The sequence below is a fragment of the Musca autumnalis genome, unplaced genomic scaffold (genome assembly GCF_047663935.1).
Source record: "Musca autumnalis isolate F117 unplaced genomic scaffold, ASM4766393v1 scaffold_1, whole genome shotgun sequence".
In the NCBI taxonomy this organism is placed as follows: Eukaryota; Metazoa; Arthropoda; class Insecta; order Diptera; family Muscidae; genus Musca; species Musca autumnalis.
Window position 1 is genome coordinate 226,129,936 of NW_027411644.1, and position 26,212 is coordinate 226,156,147.

Here is a 26,212-nt window from a genome sequence, read left to right on the forward strand (position 1 = left end):
CACAACAACAATCTTTAAAAAAATCCACGTTTTGCGTTTCATTGAAATCTTTAAAAAATTCACGTTTTGCGTTCCTTTAAACATTTTTAAAAATACACGTTTTATGTTTCTTTGAAATTTTTAAACAATTTACGTTTTTTATTACAGTGTTTTATTTAACTTGCCTTGGTGTGTGTTTAGTTCAAATCTGGTAACTCATTTTTAACACGGTTGCAGTTGACCAATCGAACTAAAACTTTGCACACTTCTCAGATTTGGATGACAATACACGAATATAAATCAAAACCAATATTGGTCCATTTTTACACTGTTTTACAGTGTTTTATCTAATTTGCTTTTTAAATCTGGTAACTCATTTTTCACATAGTTGCGGTTGACCAATCGAACTTAAAATTTGCACACTTTTTAGATTTGGATGACAATACATGAATATGAAATCAAAACTAATATTGGTCCATTCTTACAGTGTGTTTACGGTGTCTTACTTGACCCCCTTTTCAAATCTGGTAACTGATTTTTAACACGGTTGCAGTTGACCAATCGAACTAAAACTTTGCACACTTTTCAGATTTAGATGACAATACATGAATATGAAACCAAAACAAATACGGGTCCATTGTTTCCTATAGCCCCCATGTAACGGTACCACCCGATTTCCGGTATTTTGCTTTTCAAATCTGGTAACTCATTTTTCACATAGTTGCGGTTGACCATTCGTACTTAAACTTTGCACACTTTTCAGATTTGGATGACAATACATGAATATGAAATCAAAACTAATATTGGTCCATTCTTACAGTGTTTTTACGGGGTCTAACTTGACCCCCTTTAAAAATCTGGTAACTGATTTTTAGCACGGTTGCAGTTGACCAATCGAACTAACACTTTGCACATTTTTCAGATTTAGAAGACAATACATGAATATGAAACCAAAACCAATATGGGTCCATTTTTTACTATAGCCTCCATATAACGGTACCACCCGACTTCTGGTATTTTGAGGATTTTGTCTCCATTTTTAGCCCGAATTTGCTGTAACTTGGCATTTGGAGTTCTCAATAGTCCAGGAACTTCCCCACTAAAAATTGTGGACGTAGGTCAAGGTTTAATATAGTATCCATATAACTGTACCACCCAATTTCAAGCATTTTAATCTATATTTTCTGCTCAAATGGACTGTAATTCGGCATTTGGGGATCTCAGTGGTCAAAAAATGTATTTACTAAAAAGTTTAAAATAAAAAATAATTTAAAAAAATTAAGTTTCAGTGTTTTATTTAGAAATGCACTTAAAACTAAAAAATAATTTGTCGCTTAGCCTCAATATATACATTCTTTCTCATGATAGAATTTCTCAAACAAAACGCTTGCCGTTTAATTTTGCCACCATTCATAATTTAAATGCAAGCGTTTTATTTGAGAGATTCTATCATGAGAAAGAATGTATATATTGAGGCTAAGCGACAAATTATTTTTTAGTTTTAAGTGCATTTCTAAATAAAACACTGAAACTTAATTTTTTTAAATTATTTTTTATTGTTTCTCTAAAAATATTTCAAAAAATCCACCTTTGTGTTTCCTTAAAAATCTTTAAAAATCCACGTTTTGTGGCTTTAAAAAAAATCCACGTTTTGTGGCTTTTAAAAAAAAATCTTTTAAAAATCCACGTTTTGTGGTTTTTAAAAGTATCTTCAAAAATCCACGTTTTGTGGTTTTTAAAAAAATCTTTAAAAAAACACGTTTTGTGGTTTTAAAACAAATCTTTGAAATATACACGTTTTGTGGTTTTTTAAAAATTTTTAAAGAATACAAGTTTTGTGGTTTAAAAAAAATCTTTGAAATATACAAGTTTGGTGGTTTTTTTTCTTTTCCTTAAAAATATTTTATTTTGTGGTTAACCCACCTCATTATATGCCCACCTTAATGTGCATATTTCTACGAGTCCCGCTATTTATGAGTTTACCATCAGTCATAACACTCGATGTAATGGAATTATTTTACTTCGGTGCATATAAATGAGAATCATTTCCACAGTGTGTGAATATAATTCTCATTCGCTTCCTTTTGCTACCCACATAAGTATTTCGGTTTTCGACACTAGAAGTGGTGAAGTGCTGGAGTTAACCGAGGATATACGAAGTTGACGTGTGGCAGTGTCCGCAGTCGCCTAGTACCCAACATAACCGAAGCTTCCGCGATTAGTTCGCTTCCGCGATTCGTTCGCTTCCCTCTAAATACGATCGTCTTCTCGTTCCAGGCTGACTAAACCTAGGGGCCCCAACAAGAACCACCAACCCGACCACCACAGCCGAATCCAAAGCCGAGGGTTACAACACGATCGCACAAAGCCGACGACATCTAGCCGGGTATCATCAGCCCGAGCAGAGGGTTATCAATCACACCAAGTCGACGGCACTTAGCCGAGTATCATCAGCCCGAGCCGAGTGTCACCAACCCGACTACACCAAGCCGAGTGTCATCAATCCGAATACCACAAACCGCTTCAACACGACCACATCAACCCAAATACAACAAACCGAGTCCCTCCAACACGACTACACTAAGCCGAGTATCATCAAACCGAAGACATCAACCCGAGTCGCTTCAAACGACTACACCAAACCGAGTATCATCAACCCGAGTCACTTCAACACGACTGCAGAAACAACAATACAACAAGCCGAGTCCTTTGGTACGAGTACTACAGCCGAGCATCAACACAACAACCACTACCACTGTGTACGATCGAGCCAACTACCACAACTTTACCAACATCACTCTTTCTCCTGTCGCCCGAAGACGATTGACTGCGAGGCCACAGTAAGATTCCAACCAGCTGAGAAGAATAACCAACATATCGACGCCTCCAAACAATAGTATGCTAAGTCGACTTAGCATGTTTTCAAGTTCTTTACATTTTTATATTTAACGTTCTTTAACTTAAATTCTGTCAAATTTTGGTAATGATCGGACACTCCGAACAGAAGTTATAAACAAATATTTACTTAGCATAGTACTGAAGGTCAAAGAAATTTCCAAACTTTTAGAGCTTGTCCTGCAAAACTCGCTTTTCGGAATTAGCAAACTATTATTTGGAGGTGTCGAACGTCCTTTAATTTAAATTCTGTCTAATTTTGGTAATGATCGGTCAATCCGAACAGAAGTTATAAACAAATATTGACTTAGCATAGTACTGAAGTTCAAAAAAATGTCCAAACTGTGAGAGCTTCTCCTGCAAAACTCACTTTTTAGACTTAGCATACTATTATTTGGAGGTGTCGATATATAATTGCATATATCACATAAATTTCCACATGTTAATCATAAATTAAGCACCAAGATGTGATAATAATGAATTGAATTGTCATCACTCGTGGGTCCTTGAGTTGACCCTGGCTGCGACTGAACTCACCTCAGCCTTAGACAAAACCCTCGTTTTGTGGACAAATTCACTTTAAGACCTGCTCTCGAATCACTTTAATTTTCATTGAAGCAACTTGTATTCGCTGCCTCAATGACGGCAGTAAAATTTTTGTTCAGGGGCAAGTCCATACTTCTTGAGAAAACAGTCCGAAAGTTGTAAAAAACCCCTATGGCACCATATGTAGTGGCTGGAGAGCTCGAACCGAATACTGCGTTCGTTCGCACTTTGGATATTGTAATATTTCTTCGAATATAGGTCCACTCCTTCCGGTACCTCCCCCACAAAAGTTCGAAAATATTCCCTAAAATGGTACCCACGATTTCTCATAGACGTAGCAACCAATTTGGTCCAAACTTTGGATCTCTAAATATTGTCAAAACTTAGTTTATGTTCAAATTTGGGCCATATCTGTCCAATCCCTGTGGTACCACACACACAAATGTTCAACATTTTTGTGTGGTTCGAGGATTCTTTGGACATTTTTATCGAAGGTTTTCCTAGTGTCCCTGTTTACAGAGATATTATGTTTTTCGTAGGCTAGTATGATAAAAAAGCCCTATCTATCGATACCCCACAAATTTGTGAGCTTTAATTCTATCCATACTTTTGTCGGTGCATACGCCCAAAATTTTGAAAACCCCTAAATACATAAGTTTTTATTTTTGGGGAAAAAGTATTTCAATCCACATAGGCTGAGGGTATATCTCTGTCGGCAAAGCCGACTGATACTTTTTTACTTGTTAAAGATATTTTTAAAAAATCCACGTTTTGTGGTTTTTAAAAAAATCTTTAAAATAATCCGCGTTTTGTGGTTTTTAAAAAAATCTTTAAAATAATCCGCGTTTTGTGGTTTTTAAAAAAATCTTTAAAATAATCCGCGTTTTGTGGTTTTTAAAAAATTTTTTTAAATAATCCGCATTTTTTGGCTTTTAAAAATTTTTAAAAAAATCCAGGTTTTGTGGTGTTTAAAAAAATTTTATAAAAATCTGCGTTTTGTGGTTTTACAAAAAATCTTTAAAAAATCTGCGTTTTGTGGTTTTACAAAAAATCTTTAAAAAATCCACGTTTTGTGGCTGTTAAAAAATCCACGTTTCCACAATCTTTAAAAAATCCTCGTTTATTTACTTACTTTCTTAGTTGGCCCATTATAGAACATTTGTTCCATAAACCGAACTAAGAAAAGATCTCCATTCTTCTCTGTTTTTCGCTTGACTTTTTGGAATACCGCGCCTTTTTATTTCTTCATCCACTTGTATGCTCCATCGAAGCTTAGGCCTGCCGATTCTGCGTGCCCCGCCATGTGGCATATATTCATACGCCTTTTTAGCGGGTTCATCATCGCTCATTCTTATGATATGGCCTAGCCAACGCAATCGTTGCATCTCGATACGTTTAACTATATTCATGTCTTTGTATAGCTTATATAGCTCGTGGTTCATACGACGTCAATATTGACCGTCAACGCAAATCAGCCCGTAGATCTTTCGAAGAATTTTCCTCTCAAACATACCAAGCACTGCCTTATCTGCTTGCGCAGGTACCCATGCTTCGAAGCCATACAATAGCACGGGTAGTATCAGCGTTTTGTATAGTGTTATTTTTGTTTGACGAGATGTGGCTTTGTTTTTAAATTGCTTACTTAAACCATAGTAGCATCTGTTGGCCAATACAATTCTTCTTCTTATTTCACAACTGATGTTGTTTGTTGTGTTTATGGCAGTGCCGAGGTAGACGAAGTCTTTAACTACCTCAAAATTGTAGGTACCAACTTCCACAGTTGGTCCGAGCTCTATGGACGCTTTGCGCGTCGACACCATCAATTTGGTCTTTTCGCCGTTTACCGCCATACCCACTTTCGCAGATTCTGCTTCGACCTTCCTAAAGGTATCAGTTACTTCCTCTACTGATCGTCCCATGATGTCTATGTCATCAGCATAGGCAAGTAACATGTGGCTATTGGTGTAAATTGTGCCATTTCTTTTGACATTTGCATCTCGTATTACCTTTTCCAGCAAAATGTTGAATAGGTCACACGAAAGGCTGTCTCCTTGTCTGAAACCTCTTTTGGTACTGAACTGTTCAGAGAGGTTCTTTCCAATTTTAACTGAGGACCTAGTATCAGTTAAAGTCATCTTACAAAGCCGGATGAGCTTTGCGGGGATACCAAATTCAGACATTGCATGGAATACTTTTGATCGGAGGGGACTGTCGAATGCTGCTTTATAATCGACAAAAAGGTGAAATGTGTCGATCTGCATCTCTTGGGTCTTCTCTAGGATTTGCCGCATGGTAAATATCTGGTCAATGGTGGACTTGCCAGGTCTAAAGCCACATTGGTATGGTCCAATTATTTCGTTGACCATTGGCTTTAGTCGTTCGCACAATATCCCTGACACTGTCTTATAGGCAATAGGGAGAAGACTTATGCCCCTATAGTTGGAGCATACAGTCTTATCTCCTTTCTTGTGGACGGGACATAGGATGCTCAGGTTCCAATCGTCGGGTACGCGTTCTTCCTGTCAGATGGTGCTAACTAGCTGATGCATACACCTTATCAGCTCGTCGCCTCCGGTTTTAAACAGCTCGGCTGGTAAGCCATCGGCTCCTGCTGCCTTATCATTCTTCAGTCGGTTGTTTGCTGTTTTTACCTCATCTTGGCCGGGCGGTATACATTCTATACCATCTTCTGGGATTGGATCTGTGGTATCATCGTCTTCGCTACTATTGGATACCAGCAGATTGGAGAAATGTTCCTTCCATATCCTGAGCACGCTATCTGTATCTGTTACCAGATTACCTTGCTGGTCTCTACAGGAGGATGTGCCTGTACCAAAGCCAACTGTTTGATGTTTCACTCTTTGGTAGAATTTTCGGACTTCATTCTGGCTCCTGTACACACTCCCGATTTTCCATTTCTCTCTGTTTCTTGCGGAAAAGACGTTTCTCTTCTCTCCTTTTCTCCCGATATCTCTCTCGTGCGCTACGCGTTGCTACTGATTGTAAAGTAGCTCTATATGCCGCATTTTTTTCTTCGGTAGCAGCACGACACTCCTGGTCATACCATGAATTCCTTTTTGGAGGTCTCTGGAATCCAAGTATGGATTTTGCGGCTGTTTGCATGGAGTGGGCAATAGTTTGCCATTGTGTTGTTATGTTATCGGGACAAGGAGTGCTCGCGTTAAGCAATTGGGCTAGTTGAGTGGAATATGCTGTGGCTATCTGTTGTGTTTGCAGCCTATCGATGTCCAACTTCCGCGTTGTGTCTGTTCGTGCTTTATTTGCAACGTTTAGACGGGTACGTACCTTTGCTGCAACAAGGTAGTGGTCCGAATCAATGTTTGCGCCTCGGAACGATCGTACATCCAACACGCTGGTACGCGTTCTTCCTTCCATCTATCACAACATGATCAATTTGATTACTTGTTCTTTGATCTGGAGACAGCCAGGTGCCCTTATGAATAACAAGATGATTAAATCTGGTACTGCTAACTACCATGTTTCTTGCAGCTGCAAAGTCTATCAGCCTCATACCATTGTCAGATGTTTCACTGTGGAGACTGAATTTCCCGACTGTTGGGCCAAAGATATTCTCCTTTCCAATTTTGGCATTAAAATCGTCTAGAATGATTTTAATGTCATGGGCAGGGCAACGGTCATATGTTTCTTCTAACCGCTCGTAAAATATATCTTTGGTCTGTTCGTCCTTTTCTTCAGTGGGAGCATGAGCGCAAATAAAGCTGATGTTGAAGAATTTAGCTTTTATTCGAATTGCAGCAAGTATTTCATTCACTGGGGTGAAGCTGTATACCAGATGTTTTAGTCTCCGACTAACTACAAATCCGCAACCAAACTCATGCTTTACGTCATGGCAGCTATAATACAGTGCGTCACCTTTAGGTGTTGTTGTGACTCCTTTCCCAATCCATCGTATTTCCTGTATGGCAGTAACATCGGCCTTGTACTTTTCAAGTACGTCTGCCAATGCGAAGACTGCACCTTCTCTATAAAGAGTGCGAACATTCCAGGTGCAGATTCGCAGATCATGGTCCTTAAAACGTTTGCGGGGTTCCTCAACTTTAGAGGGGTTTGTTTTTCTTTTCTTTCGTTTTTTCATAGTAGGCTGTTTTTTCTAGGGGAGGGTTACTAACCCGACGCCCAAACCCAAGTTTTTAACGTTCTTATGGGTGAACGGCACATGTTAGCTCACTACCTTTAATGGGTGTTAAAGGCAGTTCCCCAGGTGACACCACGGGGAGGTCAGTGTCCACTTGAGATGAAAGAGGTACCAAGATAAATCCTGGGCTTTGCCGTGTTAAAACCGGTCAGGACCGTTCCTTGGTATCTTCCATCCCCTATGTCACCCAATCCACGTTTCCACAATCTTTAAAAAATCCACGTTTTGTCATTTAAAAAAATATTTAAAAAATCCACATTTTGGGCTTCTTAAAACAAATCTTTAAAAAATCCACGGTGTGTGGTTTTTAAAAATATCTTTAAAAAATCCAAGTTTTGTGGATTCAAAAAAAAAAAAAAAAAAATAAATAAATAAAAAACCCACGTTTTGTGGTTTTTAAACAAAATCTTTAAAAATCCACGTTTCATGGTTTTTTATAAAAAATCTTTAATAAATCCCCGATTTGTGGTTTTAAAATCTTAAAAAATCCACTTTTTGTGATATTTAACAATCTTGAAAAAATCCAAGTTTTGTGATATTTAAAAATCCTTAAAAAATCGACGTTTTGTGATATTTAAATATCCTTAAAAAATCGACGTTTTGTGATATTTAAAAATCCTTAAAAAATCCACGATTTGTGTTTTCTTAAAAATCTTTAAAAATCCACGTTTTGTGTTTCTTTAAAAATATTTAACAAATTCAAGTTTTCTTTTTCTTTAAAAATCTTTAAAAATTCAATTTTTGTATTTCTTTAACAATCTTTAAAAACCAAAGTTTTGTATTTCTTTAAAAATATATAAAAATCCAAGTTTTGTGTTTCTTTAAAAATCTTTAAAGAATTCACTTTGTATGTTTCTTTAAAAATCTTTAAAAAATCCATGTCTTGTGTTTCTTTTAAAAATCTTTAAAAATCCAAGTTTTGTATTTCTTTAAAAATCTTTAAAAAAATTCAGGTTTTATGTTTATTTAACAATCTTTAAAAAATCCAAGTTTTGCATTTCTTTAAAAATCTTTAATCTTTGCATTTCTTAAAATCTCCCTCATGGCTTTTTACATTTATCGTTTTAATAATTCAATCGTTATAAACTGCATTTAATACGCATATTTATTATGTCATTGAAAAAATGAATTCATACTAAACAATTCTAACGCAAATTGTATTCAATTAAATCAATATTCAACTCATCATTAAAACACTTGTTGATGTTGATGGAATGATGAATGGATTGTTGGTAACGCCCCAACAATCACATTGCAAATCATTCGTAGGTGTAACGTAACGAGTACGGGTATCAGTTTGAGAGTATGACATGACATGACATTTGTACGCCTATAAAATCGCAAAGAAACAAATAAACAATCAGAAACGCACAACCATGCTATAGCACAATAAAGTGACAATGTTTGATTTTTTTATTGTTGCTACCTCGGCAATTCAAAGTTCGGATTTGTAAGCAGAATTTATTAGTGCTTTCAAGAACAATGTTGGGAAAATTGTAATTACGGTATCACTGCAATACTCTAAAGTAACAATTTGGGTGCCACGCTGATGATGGCGATGAGTGCTGGCATAAGCAATTGATGCCTGTAGTGGCCGCCGCAGCAACATCAATCCGTAGTGAAACTATAAAACACTCTTTGGAATTTCAAATAAAGCAATTACAAATGTAAATCAAGTCGTATTCATCGATTCATCTTTAGGCCAGGCACGCAGTATAGTGGCCGGCAAAATTTTTCAACAAAAAACGAACGAACTCCTGTTAAAAGTTACAGTTTTCTTCATCACTCGACGAAACTCCACATTGAACGCAAACTTTAACAAGACTATCTAACGAACAAAATGGAAAAAAGATTTTTAATTGTCCTGCCAGTTGTCCTGATATTGATGCCGTTTTTAGCATCTGCACAAAAACCACGTCGCGATGAGAACGTAAGCTAACAATTTAATTACTTTAGAGCCTTTAAACACATACATACATATATTCAAAAAAAGTGTAACAAAATGTGTAAAGAGAAAAAGGATTGAATGATTTGTAGTGTTTACGAGAGCGTATTTAATGTTTTTTTATTTTTAGATGTTTCGATTCTGATTCATAGTGAAATATTTTAAACCCGACACCAACTTCGATTCAGAATAATGTTTTCTGAATTTACTTTTATGCTTCGCTGGAAAATTAAATTTAAAAATTAATACCCCACAACATAACGTCAATTTCCTTGATTAAAATATTTCATTGCAATTTTAAATTGGATCGACTTTTGGAAGGGATTACAACTGCTTAAAAGCGTCCAAAGTGTCTGTGTTATGTAACGCCATCAGATGTGTCAATTTCATCAATGAAATTTCTACTCTGATTAACAAAATGAGAAATCAAGAAAACGAATCGCAATGAATGCCATAAGCTGGCGTTGTTGATTCCAATCTTAATTAACTTTGACACATTGCTGGCGATATTCACGAGAGCACTTGGCTGTAGGATAACGTGTGAAAAAACTGAGGGATATTTGTCTTAATTTATTTTTTCGTTTTTTGTTAAATTATTCTCCGTTGTACTTCAACGTAAGGCTAGTATTTGTAAGGTGTCTGGTAAAACACAATGTCAATAATTCGCATCAGAGTGAGTTTCTGTGTGTGTACTCATTGGTTTCTTCTCTATGTGTATTGTATTCATGAAGTGTCCATTTCCAATGATATCTGTCGTTTTATTCATTCTGCTCTTCTATCCTGTTTCCTTATTTCATATGTTTGTTTCATTTTCTTCTTCTTGTGGTTTCAGTATCCTCCACCAGAATTTCTCAAAAGATTTATCATTATCCACGATGTTTGCGTTGAAAAAACAGGAGTAACCGAAGGTATGTATGAATGAATGTATATTTTGTTGTTATTTTATACACGGCTGTAGTTTTTGGTATTTGAATTATTTTTAAGCTTTACTTTTTATACCCTACGACACAAAGTGGGAAAAAGTGCAATAAGCTGTTTAGTCCAATGACCAGTAACACCTAAGTATTTATTTGTCAGACACTTCAGACACTACTGCAGAACATTAATACTCCCATAGTCCGTTTCATTAACTAAAATTGTTCCCAAATTAGTTATTATTTTATTTATTGAAGATAGAATTAAAAAGTATTATCATAAGCCATAAAAACAAGCAAGTAAGTCGAGTAGCCTCCAACACAAGCAAATTATAAATAAGTATATAATTAAAAAAATTAAGTTACAGTGTTTCATTTATAAATGCACGTAAAAGTAGAAAATAATTTTTCATGATGGAATCTCTCAAATAAAACGCTTGCATTTGAATAAAAAATAGTGACAATATTGAACGGCAAGCCTTTTATTTGAGAGATTCCATCATGAAAAATTAGTTTCTACTTTTAAGTGCATTTATAAATAAAACACTGTTACTTAATTTTTTTAAATTATATACTTATTTTCTAGTTTTTAGTGCATTTAAAAATAGAACACTGAAACTTATTAATTTTATAATTAATTTTAATTTTTTTGTAAATACATTTTTAAGATTTTCAATTTTATTTGTGATTGTGGATGTGTGTAGTAGTGAATAGGTTAGACTGAATATGGAAAGGCAAGTTGAGAAGGGGAAGTTCGGAGAAGTTTGTTTGGAAGTTCAGAGGGGGTGGAAGTTCCTAACATCCACCTTCATAACACCATCCCTTCGAACAACCTCCACCGATCTTCCGAACAACCTCATCCAAACTTCCGAAAAATCTCCTCCGGACAACCTCATCCGAACTTTCAAACAAACTCCTCGGATCTTCCGAACAACATTCACTTTAAATCCGAACAACTTCCACCGAACCTCCGAAAAACCACCGCCGAACAACCTCCTCCGAACTTTCCCCTCCTAATATGCTCTTTCCATTTTCAACGGAACCCCATAACCAATTTAGGCCGAAAATGTAGATACAAACTTTTAAATGCCTGAAATTGGGTGGTACCATTTATAGGGGCTATATCAAAACCTGGACCTATGTCCACAATTTTTGGTGGAGAAGTTGGGAACTCGAAATCAAAGTTACAGTCATTTCGGCCCAAAAATTAATACAAAAAACACTTGAAATCGGGTGGAGCCGTAATATGGGGGATATACCAACACCTGGACCTATGTCACAATTTTTGGTGGAGAAATTTCTGTACCACTGGGATCTCCAAATGCCAAGTTACTAGCAATTCGGTATAAAAATGAAAATAAAATCCTTAAAACACTTGAAATCGGGCGGTACCGCAATATGGGGGCTATACCAAAACCTGGATCTATGTCCATAATTTTTAATGGGTACGTTTCTGTACCATTGGAAACCCTAGTTGTCAAAAAACAGCCAATACGGGCTCAAAATGACGATAAAATACCTTAAATCGAGTGGTACCGCTGGATGGGAGCTACAGGAAAAAATGGAACCATATTGGTTTTGGTTTCATATTCATGTATTGTCATCCAAATCTGAAAAGTGTTCAAAGTTTTAGTTCGATTGGTCAACTACAACTGTGTGAAGAATGAGTTACCAGATTTGAAAAGCAAATTAGATAAAAAACTGCAAAACAGTGTAAAAATGGACCAATATTGGTTTTGATTTCATATTCATGTACTGTCATCCATATCTGAAAAGTTTGCAAAGTTTTAGTTCGCTTGGTCAATTATAACTGTGTTAAAAATGAGTTACCAGATTTGAAAGGCATGTAAAATTGAACACTGTAAAAATGGACCAATATTGGTTTTGATTTCATATTCATGTATTGTCATCCAAACCTGAAAAGTTTGCAAAGTTTTAGTTCGATTGGTCAACTGCAACTGCGTGAAAAATGAGTTACCAGATTTGAAAAGCAAAATACCGGAAATCGGGTGGTACCGTTATATGGGGGCTATAGGAAAAAATGGACCGATATTGATTTTGGTTTCATATTCACGTATTGTTATCTAAATCTGAAAAGTGTGCAAAGTTTTAATTCGATTGGTCAACTGCAACCGTTTTAAAAATCAGTTACCTGATTTGAAAAGGGGGTTAAGTTAGACACCGTAAAAACACTGTAAGAATGGACCAATATTGATTTTGTTTTCGTATTCATGTATTGTCATCCAAATCTGAAATGTGTGCAAATTTTAAGTTCGATTGGTCAACTGCAACTGTGTGAAAAACGAGTTACCAGATTTGAAAAGCAAATTAGATAAAACACTGTAAAACAGTGTAAAAATGGACCAATATTGGTTTTGATTTCATATTCGTGTATTGTCATCCAAATCTGAAAAGTGTGCAAAGTTTTAGTTCGATTGGTCAACTGCAACCGTGTTAAAAAAGAGTTACCAAATTTGAACTAAACACACACCAAAGCAAGTTAAATAAAACACTGTAAAAACACTGTAATAATAATAAAAACAAAGTCTTTCTAGCTAAATCGCTCAGAATATCAAAAATCTTTTAAAAAAACCTTAAATCGGCGGAATCGTTATACATATTCGTGGATCTATAATAAGAATTTTATGCAAGGAAGTTTCCCTGTACGAGGGCTAAACGATAACTATCTGGCATAACAATGAAAACGCGAATATTTACCATCAAAAATAGTTTTACTGTTTTCTTAAGTAAGCTCTAGCATGATTTATACGCTTTTTCATGCGCTCAAACCAATCGTTTAATCCCGTTTTCCACTCCGATTTAGACACCTCCAAAATATGGGTTTTGAACGCTTTTATAGCAACATATGGCTACGAAAATCTTTGACCACTCCTCTTTTTCTTTATATGCTGGAATCAAATAAAGTCTTTGGATCCCCAGTCAGGGCTGTACGGCGGATGACCCATCAATTCCACGTTTTATCCGGTGAAACAGGCGCTGATTTGAATCGATGTGTGAGGGCTCACATTGCCATGATGCAAAATGATTCGTCTTGTCTTGTTCGTTTTTCGAATTCCTCAGGAGACTTCTGGCAAACAAATTGTAGTGTTCCACTCAGAATTAACCGTCCTACATTTCTGAAGCTGTATAGTCGCCACACCGTCAGTTTTGACGAAGAAACTGGCAACAATTTGCTTCGAAGTGCTTTATACATGAACAACTTTCTTCGGATTTGGCTCGCTTTTGAAGACCTAAACGGTCGATTCCTGTTTTTTTTTCGGGCTCCTAAGCATAGATACAAGATTCGTCGTCTGTGACAATCTTATAAACGTCGTTTGAAGCACAACGATCATTTTTATTCGCGATTTCTTTGCACCAATCCACAAGAGTCTCTTTTTGAGCGATTGTATAATTTTGCTGGATCTAACGAGAAAAATCAATTTTTGCAGCCAGGTGTTCATCCGATATCAAATGTTAGTTTGTGGAAGAAATGCCCAAGGATTCTTCTATCTCACGGTACATAACTAGGCTATTTTGCATTATCCCATCACGTGCAGCCCTCGTACATATGAAAACCAAATGCCAATATACAACAGCCAATACGGTTGGATTGCGTTTAGACCTCTTAAACTTTTACATACACTCCGGTTCATCTGAATAGAACCAACCATTATCTGCCTACAAATACCGTTATATCTGACGATAGGAGAGGAATTATAAATTATATTTTTGTGGACATGTAGAGTATATAGTAGCCGATATTTGTATACCCTCCACCATAGTATGGAGGGTATATTAAGTTTGTCATTCCGTTTGTAACACATCGAACTAATCATTTGCGACCCTATAAAGTATACATATTCTTGATCAGGATAACATTCTAAGACGATCTAGCCATGTCCGTCTGTCCGTCCGTCTGTCCGTCTGTTGTAATCACTCTAGCATCCGCAATAATTGAGATAGAGTGCTGAAATTTTGCACCCGAGGTCAAGTTCGAAGATGGGCTATATCGGTCCACTCTTTGGTATAGCCCCCATATAACGGTACCTCCGGATTTGAGGTATTTTGACGTTCTTCGCCACATTTGCATACCGAATTAACTATAATTTGGCACTTAGAGTTCCTAGTAATCAACAAACTTATATCCCAAAGGATATGGGCATAGGTCCATGTTTTGGTATAGTCCCCATATAACGGTACCTCCCGATTTTGGGTATTTTGAGAATTTTAGCCACAATTTGTAACCGAACTATCTGCAATTTGACATTTGAGGTTCTCAGTGGTCATGAAACATCTCCACCAAGCATCGTCAACATAGGTCCATGTTTTGGTATGGCCCCCTTATATACAGTATCGGCCAAAACTAAAGCACCCCCTCAGTAAATTTTTTTGAAATGATAATTTTTTTATGAAAACTAAATTATAAATTTATTTTTTATTTTTCTTCTTATTTATTTATATCTTTATGATTGAAAAATACAAAAATAAGGGGATCAGAATTTAATAAACTAAAGTTAAAATTCAAAAAACATTTTAGGTCGCAAATATAAGCGGACAAAACTAAAGCACCCCCCCATTTGAAGTACAGCAAAAACTACTGAAATCAATATTTCGTTGCTTATTCTCTATTCTGGATGACACAATCACATCTTTTAGGCATAAACGATACTAAATTATTAATTATTGCAGGCGAAATAATCGGTTTTCGGAAAATTTAGCTTAAATCCTCAAAATACTGAAAATCGGAAGGTACCGTTATATGGAGGCTATACCCAAACGTGGACCCAGGTCCACGATTTTTGGTGGATATGTTTTGTGACCACTAAGAACCCTAAGTACCAAATTACAGCTAATTTAGGAGGAAAATGTGGCTTAAATATCCGAAATACCGAAGATCGGAAGGTACCGCTATAAGGGGGCTATACCAAAACATTAGCCGATATTGTTCATATTCATCCAAAAATGATGCTACAGCATTCTCTGGTCAAATACTAAATCCCTCAGGTTTAAAAATTAGCAAAAGAACGAATTGCAAAAGAACTGTAGACGCCGGCTTATTCAGTCGACGACCAGCAAAAAACCTTCCACCTCCATGTTTTACAGCGTCTTTGCAATATTTAGGATTTAACGGTTGCCCATTTGGCCCAAGCCTTTTACCATCTGAATACTTTAAATTAAACATAGATTCATCGGAAAACAGTTCAAATGGGTCTTGGCGAATGCCAGTCTGGCTCCTTCATTTTTAGTCGATATGAAAGGTTTTTTTTTTGCTGGTCGTCGACTGAATAAGCCGGCGTCTATCGTTCTTCTGCAATTCGTTCTTTTGCTAATTTTTAAACGTTAGCGTATTGTATTTGACTAGTGGATGCTGTAGCATCATTTTTGGATGAATATGAACAATATCGGCTAATGTTTTGGTATAGCCCCCTTATAGCGGTACCTTCCGATCTTCGGTATTTCGGATATTTAAGCCACATTTTCCTACTAATTTAGCTGTAATTTGGTACATAGGGTTCTTAGTGGTCACAAAACATATCCACCAAAAATCGTGGACCTGGGTCCACGTTTGGGTATAGCCTCCATATAACGGTACCTTCCGATTTTCAGTATTTTGAGGATTTAAGCTAAATTTTCCGAAAACCTATTATTTCGCCTGCAATAATTAATAATTTAGTATCCTTTATGCCTAAAAGATGTGATTGTGTCATCCAGAATAGAGGATAAGCAACGAAATATTGATTTCAATAGTTTTTGCTGTACCTCAAATGGGGGGGTGCTTTAGTTTTGTCCGCTTATATTTGCGACCTAAAATGTTTTTTGAATTTGAACTTTTGTTTATTAAATTCTGGTCTCATTATTTTTGTATTTTTCAATTATAAAGATATAATAAAATAAAAAGAAAAATAAAAAATAAATTTATAATTTAGTTTTCATAAAAAAATTATCATTTCAAAAAAATTTACTGAGGGGGTGCTTTAGTTTTGGCCGATACTGTACGTACCTCCCGATTTTCGGTATTTTGAGCATTTTAGTTATAATTTTTAACCGAACTAGCTGTAATTTGACATTTAAGGTTCTCAGTGGTTATGAAACATCTCCACGAAACATCGTCAACATAGGTCCATGTTTTGGTATAGCCCCCATATATCGCTACCTTCCGATTTTCGCTATTTTGAGAATTTTAGCTACAATTTTTAACCGAACTACCTGTAATTTGCCGTTTGAGGTTCTCAGTGGTCATAAAACATCTCCAACGAAACATCGTCAACATAGGTCCATGTTTTGGTATAGCGTATACCATATAACGGTATCTCCCGATTTTCGGTGTTTTGAGAATTTTATCTGCAATTTTTAACCGAACTAGCTGTAATGATCGGTATTTTGAGAATTTTAGCTACAGTTTTGTCTATTCAAAAATAATCGCCAATATATGTAGGTCCATGTTTTGGTATACCCCAATATAACTGTACCTCCCGATTTTCGGGAATTCTCAGTGGTCACGAAATTTCTTCACTAAAATTCGTCAACATGGGTCCATTTTTGAGGGTCTACATTGTTTTGATGAAACTACCCTCAATTTGACTCTTGAAGTTCCCTGCAGCTATAAAACTTTTCCGCCAAAAAATTTAAAATAGGTTGACTCTTTGATATAGCCCCGTAGGTGGTACCTTTCACCTAGCTGAACACATTTTTTAGATTAGATTAGATAAAGTCTGGGGCACGGAAAATTCCTCTAGGGGAAGAAAGGCCTTGGTGAGTATATTATGAACCCCGAAGGACGGATCCGTGGTGAGTCGAACTTTCGCGTTATGGCGTGATGAATTTTTTGTTAGCGACCCTGTGGGCCATTGTCGAAAAGTTGTTCCACCTAAAATTGTGAAAGGACCCTAATTATTCCATTTTAATTAAGACTATTTTATGGTGGAGTGTATAAAAAGTTCGGCCCGGCCGAACTTATCGACTTTTTACTTGTTATACCTAACATGTTTCTCATAGGCTTTATAACGGTACTTTTTACTCGCTTTATGAAAAAATGTCAACATATTAGCATGTTTTAATGGTTCACCAGGATAGAACCACCCTAAGAATTTACACAAATCCTTTGTCAAATGTGGCAAACTTTAACCAAAAACTGTTTATAATTATAAATAAAGGCCGTGAGTGTTGATTGCCAACAAATATTTTGCAAAAAATTTGTATTAGGGTCTTGGGTCTTTGTTGCTTAGAGGAGCAAAAAATATTCATATGAAGAAATCGATAGAAACAATTTACAAAGTCAAAATTTCATATTGAATTATGTTCAAAATTTTCAAGACTACAATAAAATTACAAACAAGTCGCATTTGATAGGTTTATGAGTCCGAAACAGAGGAAATATTGTAAAGATATCTCAAATTTCTACCTTTCCAATCCAAAAATTGATATTTTATCTCAGGAAAGTGTGTGCAAAGCGATGGGTCCCACCCAGTTTCGTTGGCTTTGGACATCTATAGGTCCAAAAAATAAAGAAAATCCCACCGGCCTTTATTTATAATTATAAATAGTTTTTTGTAATAGTTTACCACATTTAATAAAGGATTTGTGTAAATTTTTAGGGTGGTTCTATCCTGGTGAACCATTAACACATGGTAATATTTTGACATTTTTCATAAAGCGAGTAAAAAGTAACGCATATGTGAAACATGTTAGGTATTGAAAATATCGGCTACTATATACTCTACATGTCCACCAAAATATAATTTACAATTCCTCTCCTATCGTAAGATATAACAGTACTTGTGAGCAAATATTGGTTGGTTCTATTCAGATAAACCGGAGTGTATGTACGTTAAATGGGGGGAACACGTTACATGAGGGGTAATACCAATTGTTTTCAGGGGCATTTACTGCCAATACGGTTGGCAAATGTGACTGAAAGCTGCAAAATACCTTAGTCTTTATAAATAGAAATCAAATGTCGTTCGTTGGTAATGGCATCAATTGAGAACGGCTGGACCGATTTGGATAATTATATTTTTGAAATGTTCGTCATAACCCAACTTAGGTTTTAATGGGAAAAAATTTGACCACGCCCACTTTTACGTCCACCTTTTTTAATTTTTATTTTTTCTACAAAAAATTCTGAACCGATTTTTCTGAGGTTGTCAGGAAATGTGCAGGGATGGCCCCCGGTTAAGCAATAGGCTACAAAGTTTGTTACAATGCTATATTTACATAATAACGCATGTATCTGTTTGGAAATAAATTTGCGAGACAATTGTGGTTGTGTCTCCGACCTTACCTACTAAGGGACCACACCCATATTTTAAAATATGTTACATTTACCAACTACTGAACCGATTTTCCTGAATGGGAATGTCAGGGATGGCCTCCGGTTAAAAGAGGATGCATATTTTCTTGAACTTCGAAGGAGGCGGGGTACTTTCCTTAGCCATATTTAAAAAAAAAAACGTCATATCTTTATGAATAAAAATCAAATACCGTCATAAACCAACTCAGGTTTTTATGGAAAGAAAATTTCAGCACGCCCACTTTTTACATTTTAAAATTTAATTTTTTTCTGCAAAAACTACTGAACCGATTTTCCTGAAATTGTCAGGGAATGTACAGGGATGACCCCAGAAAACAGGCTACATATTTTATGGCCTTAAGACCCGACCACGCCTGTTTTTATACCCTCCACCATATGGAGGGTATTATTAAATTTGTCATTCCATTTGTAACACATCGAAATATTCATCGGAGACCCTATAAAGTATATATATTCTTGATCAGGGTAAAATTCTAAGTCGATATAACCATGTCCTGTCCGTCAGTCCGCCCGTCTGTTGAAATCAAGATACACGTCGCAAGTTTTATGATAGTGCTTTTAATTTCTATTACTCCTAGGATGTTTGGTATTGCAAATGGGCTACATCGGTCCACGTTTTGATATAGCCCCCATAGAACGGCAACTCCCGATTTTCGGTATTTTGAAGGTTTTAGCTTCATTATCACACCGAAATGGCTGAAATTTCGTATTAAGTGTTCGTTTGTGGTATAAAACTTTCCCCCAGAATTTTGTTGGTATGGATCCACGCTTTCATATAGCCCCCATAGAACGGTACCTCCCGATTTTAGGTATTTTGAAGGTTGTGGTCTCAATATTACTCCGAAATTTGGTATTTGTTCTTCGTTGGGGGTACGAAACTTTCCCCCAGAAATTTGTCGGTACAGGTCCACGCCTTCATATAGCCCCCATTGAACGCCAACTCCCGATTTTCGGTATTTTGAAAGTTATGGCTACAATAATCCATTGAAATTGCTGAAATTTGGTATTTAGTCTTCGTTAGGGGTATTCAATTTTCCACCCTAAATTTGTTGGTATAGGACCACGCCTACATATAGCCCCTGAGAACGGTACCTCCCTATTTTCGATATTTTGAAGGTTGTGACCTCAATATTCATCCACTATGGCTGAAATATGGTATTTAGTCTTTGTTCGGATAATACAACTTTCCCACAGAAATTATTTTGTACAGGCCCACGCCTTAATGCAGCCCCCATAGAACGGTACCGCCCGATTTTCCGTATTTTGAAGGTTTTAGCTTCGTTATCATACCGAAATGGCTGAAATTTGGTACGTAGCCTTCGTTAGGAATATAAAATTTTCCCCCAGAATTTTGTTGGAATGGGTCCACGCCTTCATATAGCCCCAAAGAACGGTGCCTCTCGATTTCCGGTATTTTGAAGGTTGTAGCCTCAATATTTCTCCGATATTGCTTAAATCTGAGTTATAAAACTTACCATATGAAATTTGTCGGTATAGGTCCTCGCCTTTAGATAGCCCCCTTAGAACGGTACTTCCCGATTTTCATAATTGTGAAGGATGTGACGTTAATATCCCACCAAAATGACTGAAATTTGTTATTTAGTCTTTTATGGGGTTATAAAATGTCCTAGAAAAGAATATTCAGTATAGGTCCACGTCTTCCTATATCCCCCATGATTTACGGTATTTTTTAGGTTTTAACCACATTATCCTACTGAAATATCGTAAATTTGGTATTTAGTCTTCTTTGAGTCTAAAAACTTTACGCCAGAAATTTGTCGGTATAGATCGACGTTTTGATATAGCCCCCATAGAACGGTACATCCCGAATTTCCGTATTTTGATGGTTAGCGATATTGTTTTATCGAAAGTGCTGAAATTTGGTGTTGTCTTTTTCATAAACGAAAAAAAAAATAATTGTTCCATTTTACTTTAATACCACTCCTGGTGGAGGGTATAACAAGTTCGGCCCGGCCGAACTTAAAGCCCTTCTTACTTGTTTTAAATATGTTATATCTCCAACTAGCTGAACCCGGTGCGCTTCGCTACCCCAACTAGGATAAAGTATAATTACTATAATGACTATAATTATATTTACTTTAATTGTTAGCATTTTAATGAATAAATATAGCAGATACGAAAGCGTTATCTACCCGTTCAGTTCTGTGTATGGTGGTTTCGATATGTGTTGGTATTTTTCTATGCTGCAGGAGGTAACATTCATCTTAAATACTTTCCGACTGTAAGAACTCCTAAGTAAGTCATATTTACAAATTTCGTATACTCTTACACCCTCGATTTCGGCAGATTGGATTTAGATCTATCGGAGAATACTCAAGAAAAGAATTAAAATAGGAATAACACAAAGTTTGAGTGCCATAAGCTTGTAATTTTTTTTATTCATGGGAGTAATTATTTTCAACCTATTGTGGCACCTTAAATTACACTTAGGATAACTCAAACTTGTATTTAAAAGTTTTACTTCAATAATGATTTAGATATCTCATAAGTTAAATATAAGTAAATGTTTCCTCTTCGCCCATTACGAAGTCTCTCAGATATACGATATTTAATTACTTACTTACTTAGCTGACCCATTACAGAACATTTGTTCCATAGGTGCTTCGCACTCTGGAATACCGCGCCTTTTCATCTCATCAGCCAATTCTGCGTGCACTGCCAAGCGGTCCGTATTTATACGCCTTTTTAGCGGGTTCATCATCACTCATTCTTATGGTATGGCCTAGCCAACGCAATCGCTGCATCTCGATACGTTTAACAATATTGATGTCGTTGTATAGCAGATACAGCTCGTGGTTCATGCGGCGTCGATATTCACCGTCAACGCAGATTGGTCCGTAGATCTTTCGAAGAATTTTTCTCTCAAACACACCAAGCACTGCCATGTCTGCTTGCGCAAGTACCCAGGCTTCGGAGCCATACATCAGCACGGGTAGTATCAGTGTTTTGTAGAGCGTTATTTTTGTTTGACGAGATGTGGCTTTGTTTTTAAACTGCTTACTTAAACCAAAGTAGCATCTGTTGGCCAATACAATTCTTCTTTTTATTTCACAACTGATGTCGATTGTTGTGTTTACGGAGGTGCCGAGGTAGACGAAGTCTTTTACTACCTCAATATTATAAGAACCAAATTCCACAGTCAGTCCGAGCTCAATGGACGCATTGCGCGTCGACACCATCAACTTGGTCTTCTCACCGTTTACCGCCAGACCCACTTTAGCAGATTCTCCTTCGACCTTCATAAAGGTATCAGTTACTTCTTTTACTGATCGTTCCATGATGTCTATATCATCAGCATAATCAAGTAACATGTGACTATTGGTGTAGATTGTGCCACTTCTTTTGACGTTTGCCTCTCGTATAACCTTTTCCAGCAAAATGTTGAAGAGATCACACGAAAGGCTGTCTCCTTGTCTGAAAACTCTTTTGGTACCAAACTCTTCGGAGAGGTTCTTTCTTATTTTAACTGAGGACCTCGTGTCAGTTAAAGTCATTTTACAAAGCCGGATGAGCTTTGCGGGGATACCAAATTCAGACATTGCGTGGAATACCTTTGATCGGAGGGGACTGTCGAATGCTGCTTTATAATCGACAAAAAGGTGAAATGTGTCGATCTGCATCTCTTGGGTCTTCTCTAGGATTTGCCGCAGGGTAAATATCTGGTCAATGGTGGACTTGCCAGGTCTAAAGCCACATTGGTATGGTCCAATTATTTCGTTGACCATTGGCTTTAGTCGTTCGCATAATATCCCTGACACTATCTTATAGGCAATAGGGAGAAGACTTATGCCCCTATAGTTGGAGCATACAGTCTTATCTCCTTTCTTGTGGATGGGACATAGTATGCTCAGATTCCAATCGTCGGGTACTCGTTCTTCCTGCCAGATGGTACTAACTGGCTGATGAATTCACCTTATCAGCGTGTCGCCTCCGTTTTTGAACAGCTCGGCTGGCAAGCCATCGGCTCCTGCTGCCTTATTATTCTTCAGCCGATTTATTGCTGTCTTTACCTCATCTTGGCTGGGCGGTATACATTCTATACCATCTTCTGGGATTGGATCTGTGGTATCATCGTCTTCGCTACTCTTGGATACCAGCAGATTGGAGAAATGTTCCTTCCATATCCTGAGCACGCTATCTGTATCTGTTACCAGACTACCTTGCTGGTCTCTTCAGGAGGATGTGCCTGTACCAAAGCCATCTGTTTGATGTTTCACTCTTTGGTAGAATTTTCGGACTTCATTCTGGCTCCTGTACATCTCGATTTTTTCACACTCCCGCTTTTCCATTTCTCTCTTTTTCTTGCGGAAAAGACGTTTCTCTTCTCTCCTTTTCTCCCGATATCTCTCTCGTGCGCTACGCGTTGCTACTGATTGTAAAGTAGCTCTATATGCCGCATTTTTCTCTTCGGTTGCAGCACGACACTCCTGATCATACCATGAATTCCTTTGTGGAGGTCTCTGGAATCCAAGTATGGATTTTGCGTCTGTTTGCATGGAGTGGGCAATATGTTGCCATTGTGTTGTTATGTTATCGGGACAAGGAGTGTTCGCGTTAAGCAATTGGGCTAGTTGAGTGGAATATGCTGTGGCTATCTGTTGTGTTTGCAGCCTATCGATGTCCAACTTCCGCGTTGTGTCTGTTCGTTACGTACCTTTGCTGCAACAAGGTAGTGGTCCGAATCAATGTTTGCGCTTCGGAACGATCGTACATCCAACACGCTGGATGAATGTCTTCCATCTATTACAACATGATCAATTTGATTACTTGTTCTTTGATCTGGAGACAGCCAGGTGCCCTTATGAATATAGAGATGATTAAATCTGGTACTGCTAACTACCATGTTTTTTGCAGCTGCAAAGTCTATCAGCCTCATACCATTGTCAGATGTTTCACTGTGGAGACTGAATTTCCCGACTGTTGGGCCAAAAATATTCTCCTTTCCAATTTTGGCATTAAAATCGCCTAGAATGATTTTAATGTCATGGGCAGGGCAACGGTCATATGTTTCTTCTAAGCGCTCGTAAAATATATCTTTGGTCTGTTCGTCCTTTTCTTCAGTGGGAGCATGAGCGCAAATAAAGCTGATGTTGAAGAATTTAGCTTTTATTCGAATTGCAGCAAGTCTTTCATTCACTGGGGTGAAGCTGGATACCAGATGTTTTAGTCTCCGACTAACTACAAATCCGCAACCAAATTCATGCTTTACGTCATGGCAGCTATAATACAGTGCGTCAACTTAAGGTGTTGTTGTGACGCCTTTCCCAATCCATAGTATTTCCTGTATGGCAGTAACATCGGCCTTGTACTTTTCAAGTACGTCTGCCAATGCGAAGACTGCACCTTCTCTATAAAGAGTGCGAACATTCCAGGTGCAGATTCGCAGATCATGGTCCTTAAAACGTTTGCGGGGTTCGTCAACTTTAGAGGGGTTTGTTTTTCTTTTCTTTTGTTTTTTCATAGTAGGCTGTTTTTTCTACTTGTAATTGACGTCTCTCCTTGTATCCTCCTTGACTTTGACGTCTCTTCTTGTATCCAAATTTGAACCGATTTCAATATAGTTTGGTAAATATATTCTTAATTTTCAAAATTTAATATATTGTCAGGAAAATCTGTTCAGCGGTTTTTGAGTGCATAAATAACAAACAAACGTATATACAAACATTTCCCTATTTTATAGATATAAAAGATGATTTATTTTCCTTACTTTTTCTTATGGAGATATGGACCTTGCGTGTTTATGTAATACGACCGTACAACAGTCTGCATTTTAGTGAAAAAGTAGGTATTTTTGTAAGCACGCCGTTAATTTTAGATAAAGTCCATAAAAAGTTGTCATTAAAACTTATTACGACGGGCCAGCAACGTGGACCGGTGTCTGTTAGTTTGGGCATAAAATATCTCCACCTAAAATCCTAAAGAAACCTAGTTATTCCATTTTATTTCAGAATATTTTACAGTGAAGGTTATACGAATTAGGCCCAGCCAAAGTTAACGATTTGTTCTTTGTTTATTGTCTTAAAGTCAATATTACAGACAATAGATATTCTGCACTACAAATATTGAAAGCTCAATAATCTCAGTGTTGCACATTTTGAGTACATCCGCCAGCGTGCAGATCATGGTCCACCATTATGTGCCTTCCTTCGAGATTTTCTACTTTCTTTAAAGTGTCTATCAACGGTGGTGTTATTTACCCGATGTTTCATCCCAAGCTTTATCGTCTTATCATTTTGAGTAGTATTGAATGAAGTTTCCCAGGTGACAACAAAGAGGAACCAAAATTAATCCTGAAAAAATCCATGTCAACACTGATTATGACCGCCGTTGCTTGGCATCAAATGTTCATCTTAAAGTATTTTGTCCTCTGAATATTTTCAGTTTTTTCTCTTCTATAGGCTCATTTTTCAAGCTACAACTGGTTATCACATTGTCGGCATTGCCATCCCCAGTGTCAGTCATGCTCTTCTTCATTTCCATTGTTAATGGTCATTGTTTTCTGACTTGTCGTTTAAGCTTTAATTGACAAAGAAATTAACTCACATCAAATGTATTAATTCTTCTTTTTTTCATGCCGTTATTGTTGTGTGTGTGCACGTGTGTTTGTCCAGAGGCCATTAAGGAATTCAGCGATGGAGAAATACATGAAGATCCGGCCTTAAAATGCTACATGAATTGTTTATTCCACGAAGTAAATATTGTCGATGATGATGGCGAGCTTCATTATGAAAAATTGAAACGTGTTTTGCCCGATGAACTGACACAATATGTCCAGCATATTATCGATGCCTGTGAATCTCATGTGCCCCAGGGTAGTAGCCAGTGTGACCGAGCTTGGTCTTGGCATGTTTGCTTTAAGCAAACGGATCCAGTGGTAATAACCATGACCATTTACTGATTGTTGTATTTTAGATTATTCAAATTGTGTTTTTGTTTATTTGCTTTGTGCCTATTTTCAGCACTATTTCCTACCCTAAGTTCATGGAAAGGACGGAAGATGGTTTTGTTTTATTTATTCAATTAAAATATGCATTATTTATGTGTTTATTTAACAACTTGTTGTGGTTGAGGTTTCAATATTTTTGATTTTTTTGTCGATAATCTGTATATAATATATTTATTTAATGGCAAGCAAATTGCATGAAATGCAAGCAACAAATTTGATTTATTAATCCGTGGAATAAGTGTTTTAACTTATGTTGGATAAGTACTAATATGGGGTCCTAACGTTGTCAGATTAAACTCAATAAGTGGTGTATAAAACAATCTAAGAAAATTCATTACAATAGTTTGTGAAATTGGTTATATGGCCAAGTCCAGGATTTACAATCAAGTCCATACAAACCAAGAAAGAAAGTACCAGTCAGCTGTGCTGACAGAGATATACCCTCAGCCACTGACCAAACAACAACAAAACCAAACAC

General features: G+C 36.8%; 1 protein-coding gene and 1 long non-coding RNA gene across 2 annotated transcripts; both read left to right on the forward strand.

The window, feature by feature from the left end:
- Positions 1 to 564: 564 nt before the first annotated feature.
- Positions 565 to 944, forward strand: LOC141391516 (uncharacterized). The gene is made up of 3 exons (XR_012409668.1): positions 565 to 680; positions 743 to 839; positions 902 to 944. It is a non-coding gene; the product is annotated as an uncharacterized lncRNA (long non-coding RNA).
- A 7,914-nt stretch (positions 945 to 8,858) lies between these two features.
- On the forward strand, positions 8,859 to 25,946 carry LOC141389183 (pheromone-binding protein-related protein 6-like). The gene is made up of 4 exons (XM_073960315.1): positions 8,859 to 9,527; positions 10,375 to 10,450; positions 25,400 to 25,662; positions 25,748 to 25,946. The coding sequence occupies exons 1-4, from the start codon at positions 9,438 to 9,440 to the stop codon at positions 25,763 to 25,765; spliced, it is 447 nt and encodes a 148-aa protein (XP_073816416.1). The 5' UTR covers positions 8,859 to 9,437; the 3' UTR covers positions 25,766 to 25,946.
- Positions 25,947 to 26,212: the final 266 nt, after the last annotated feature.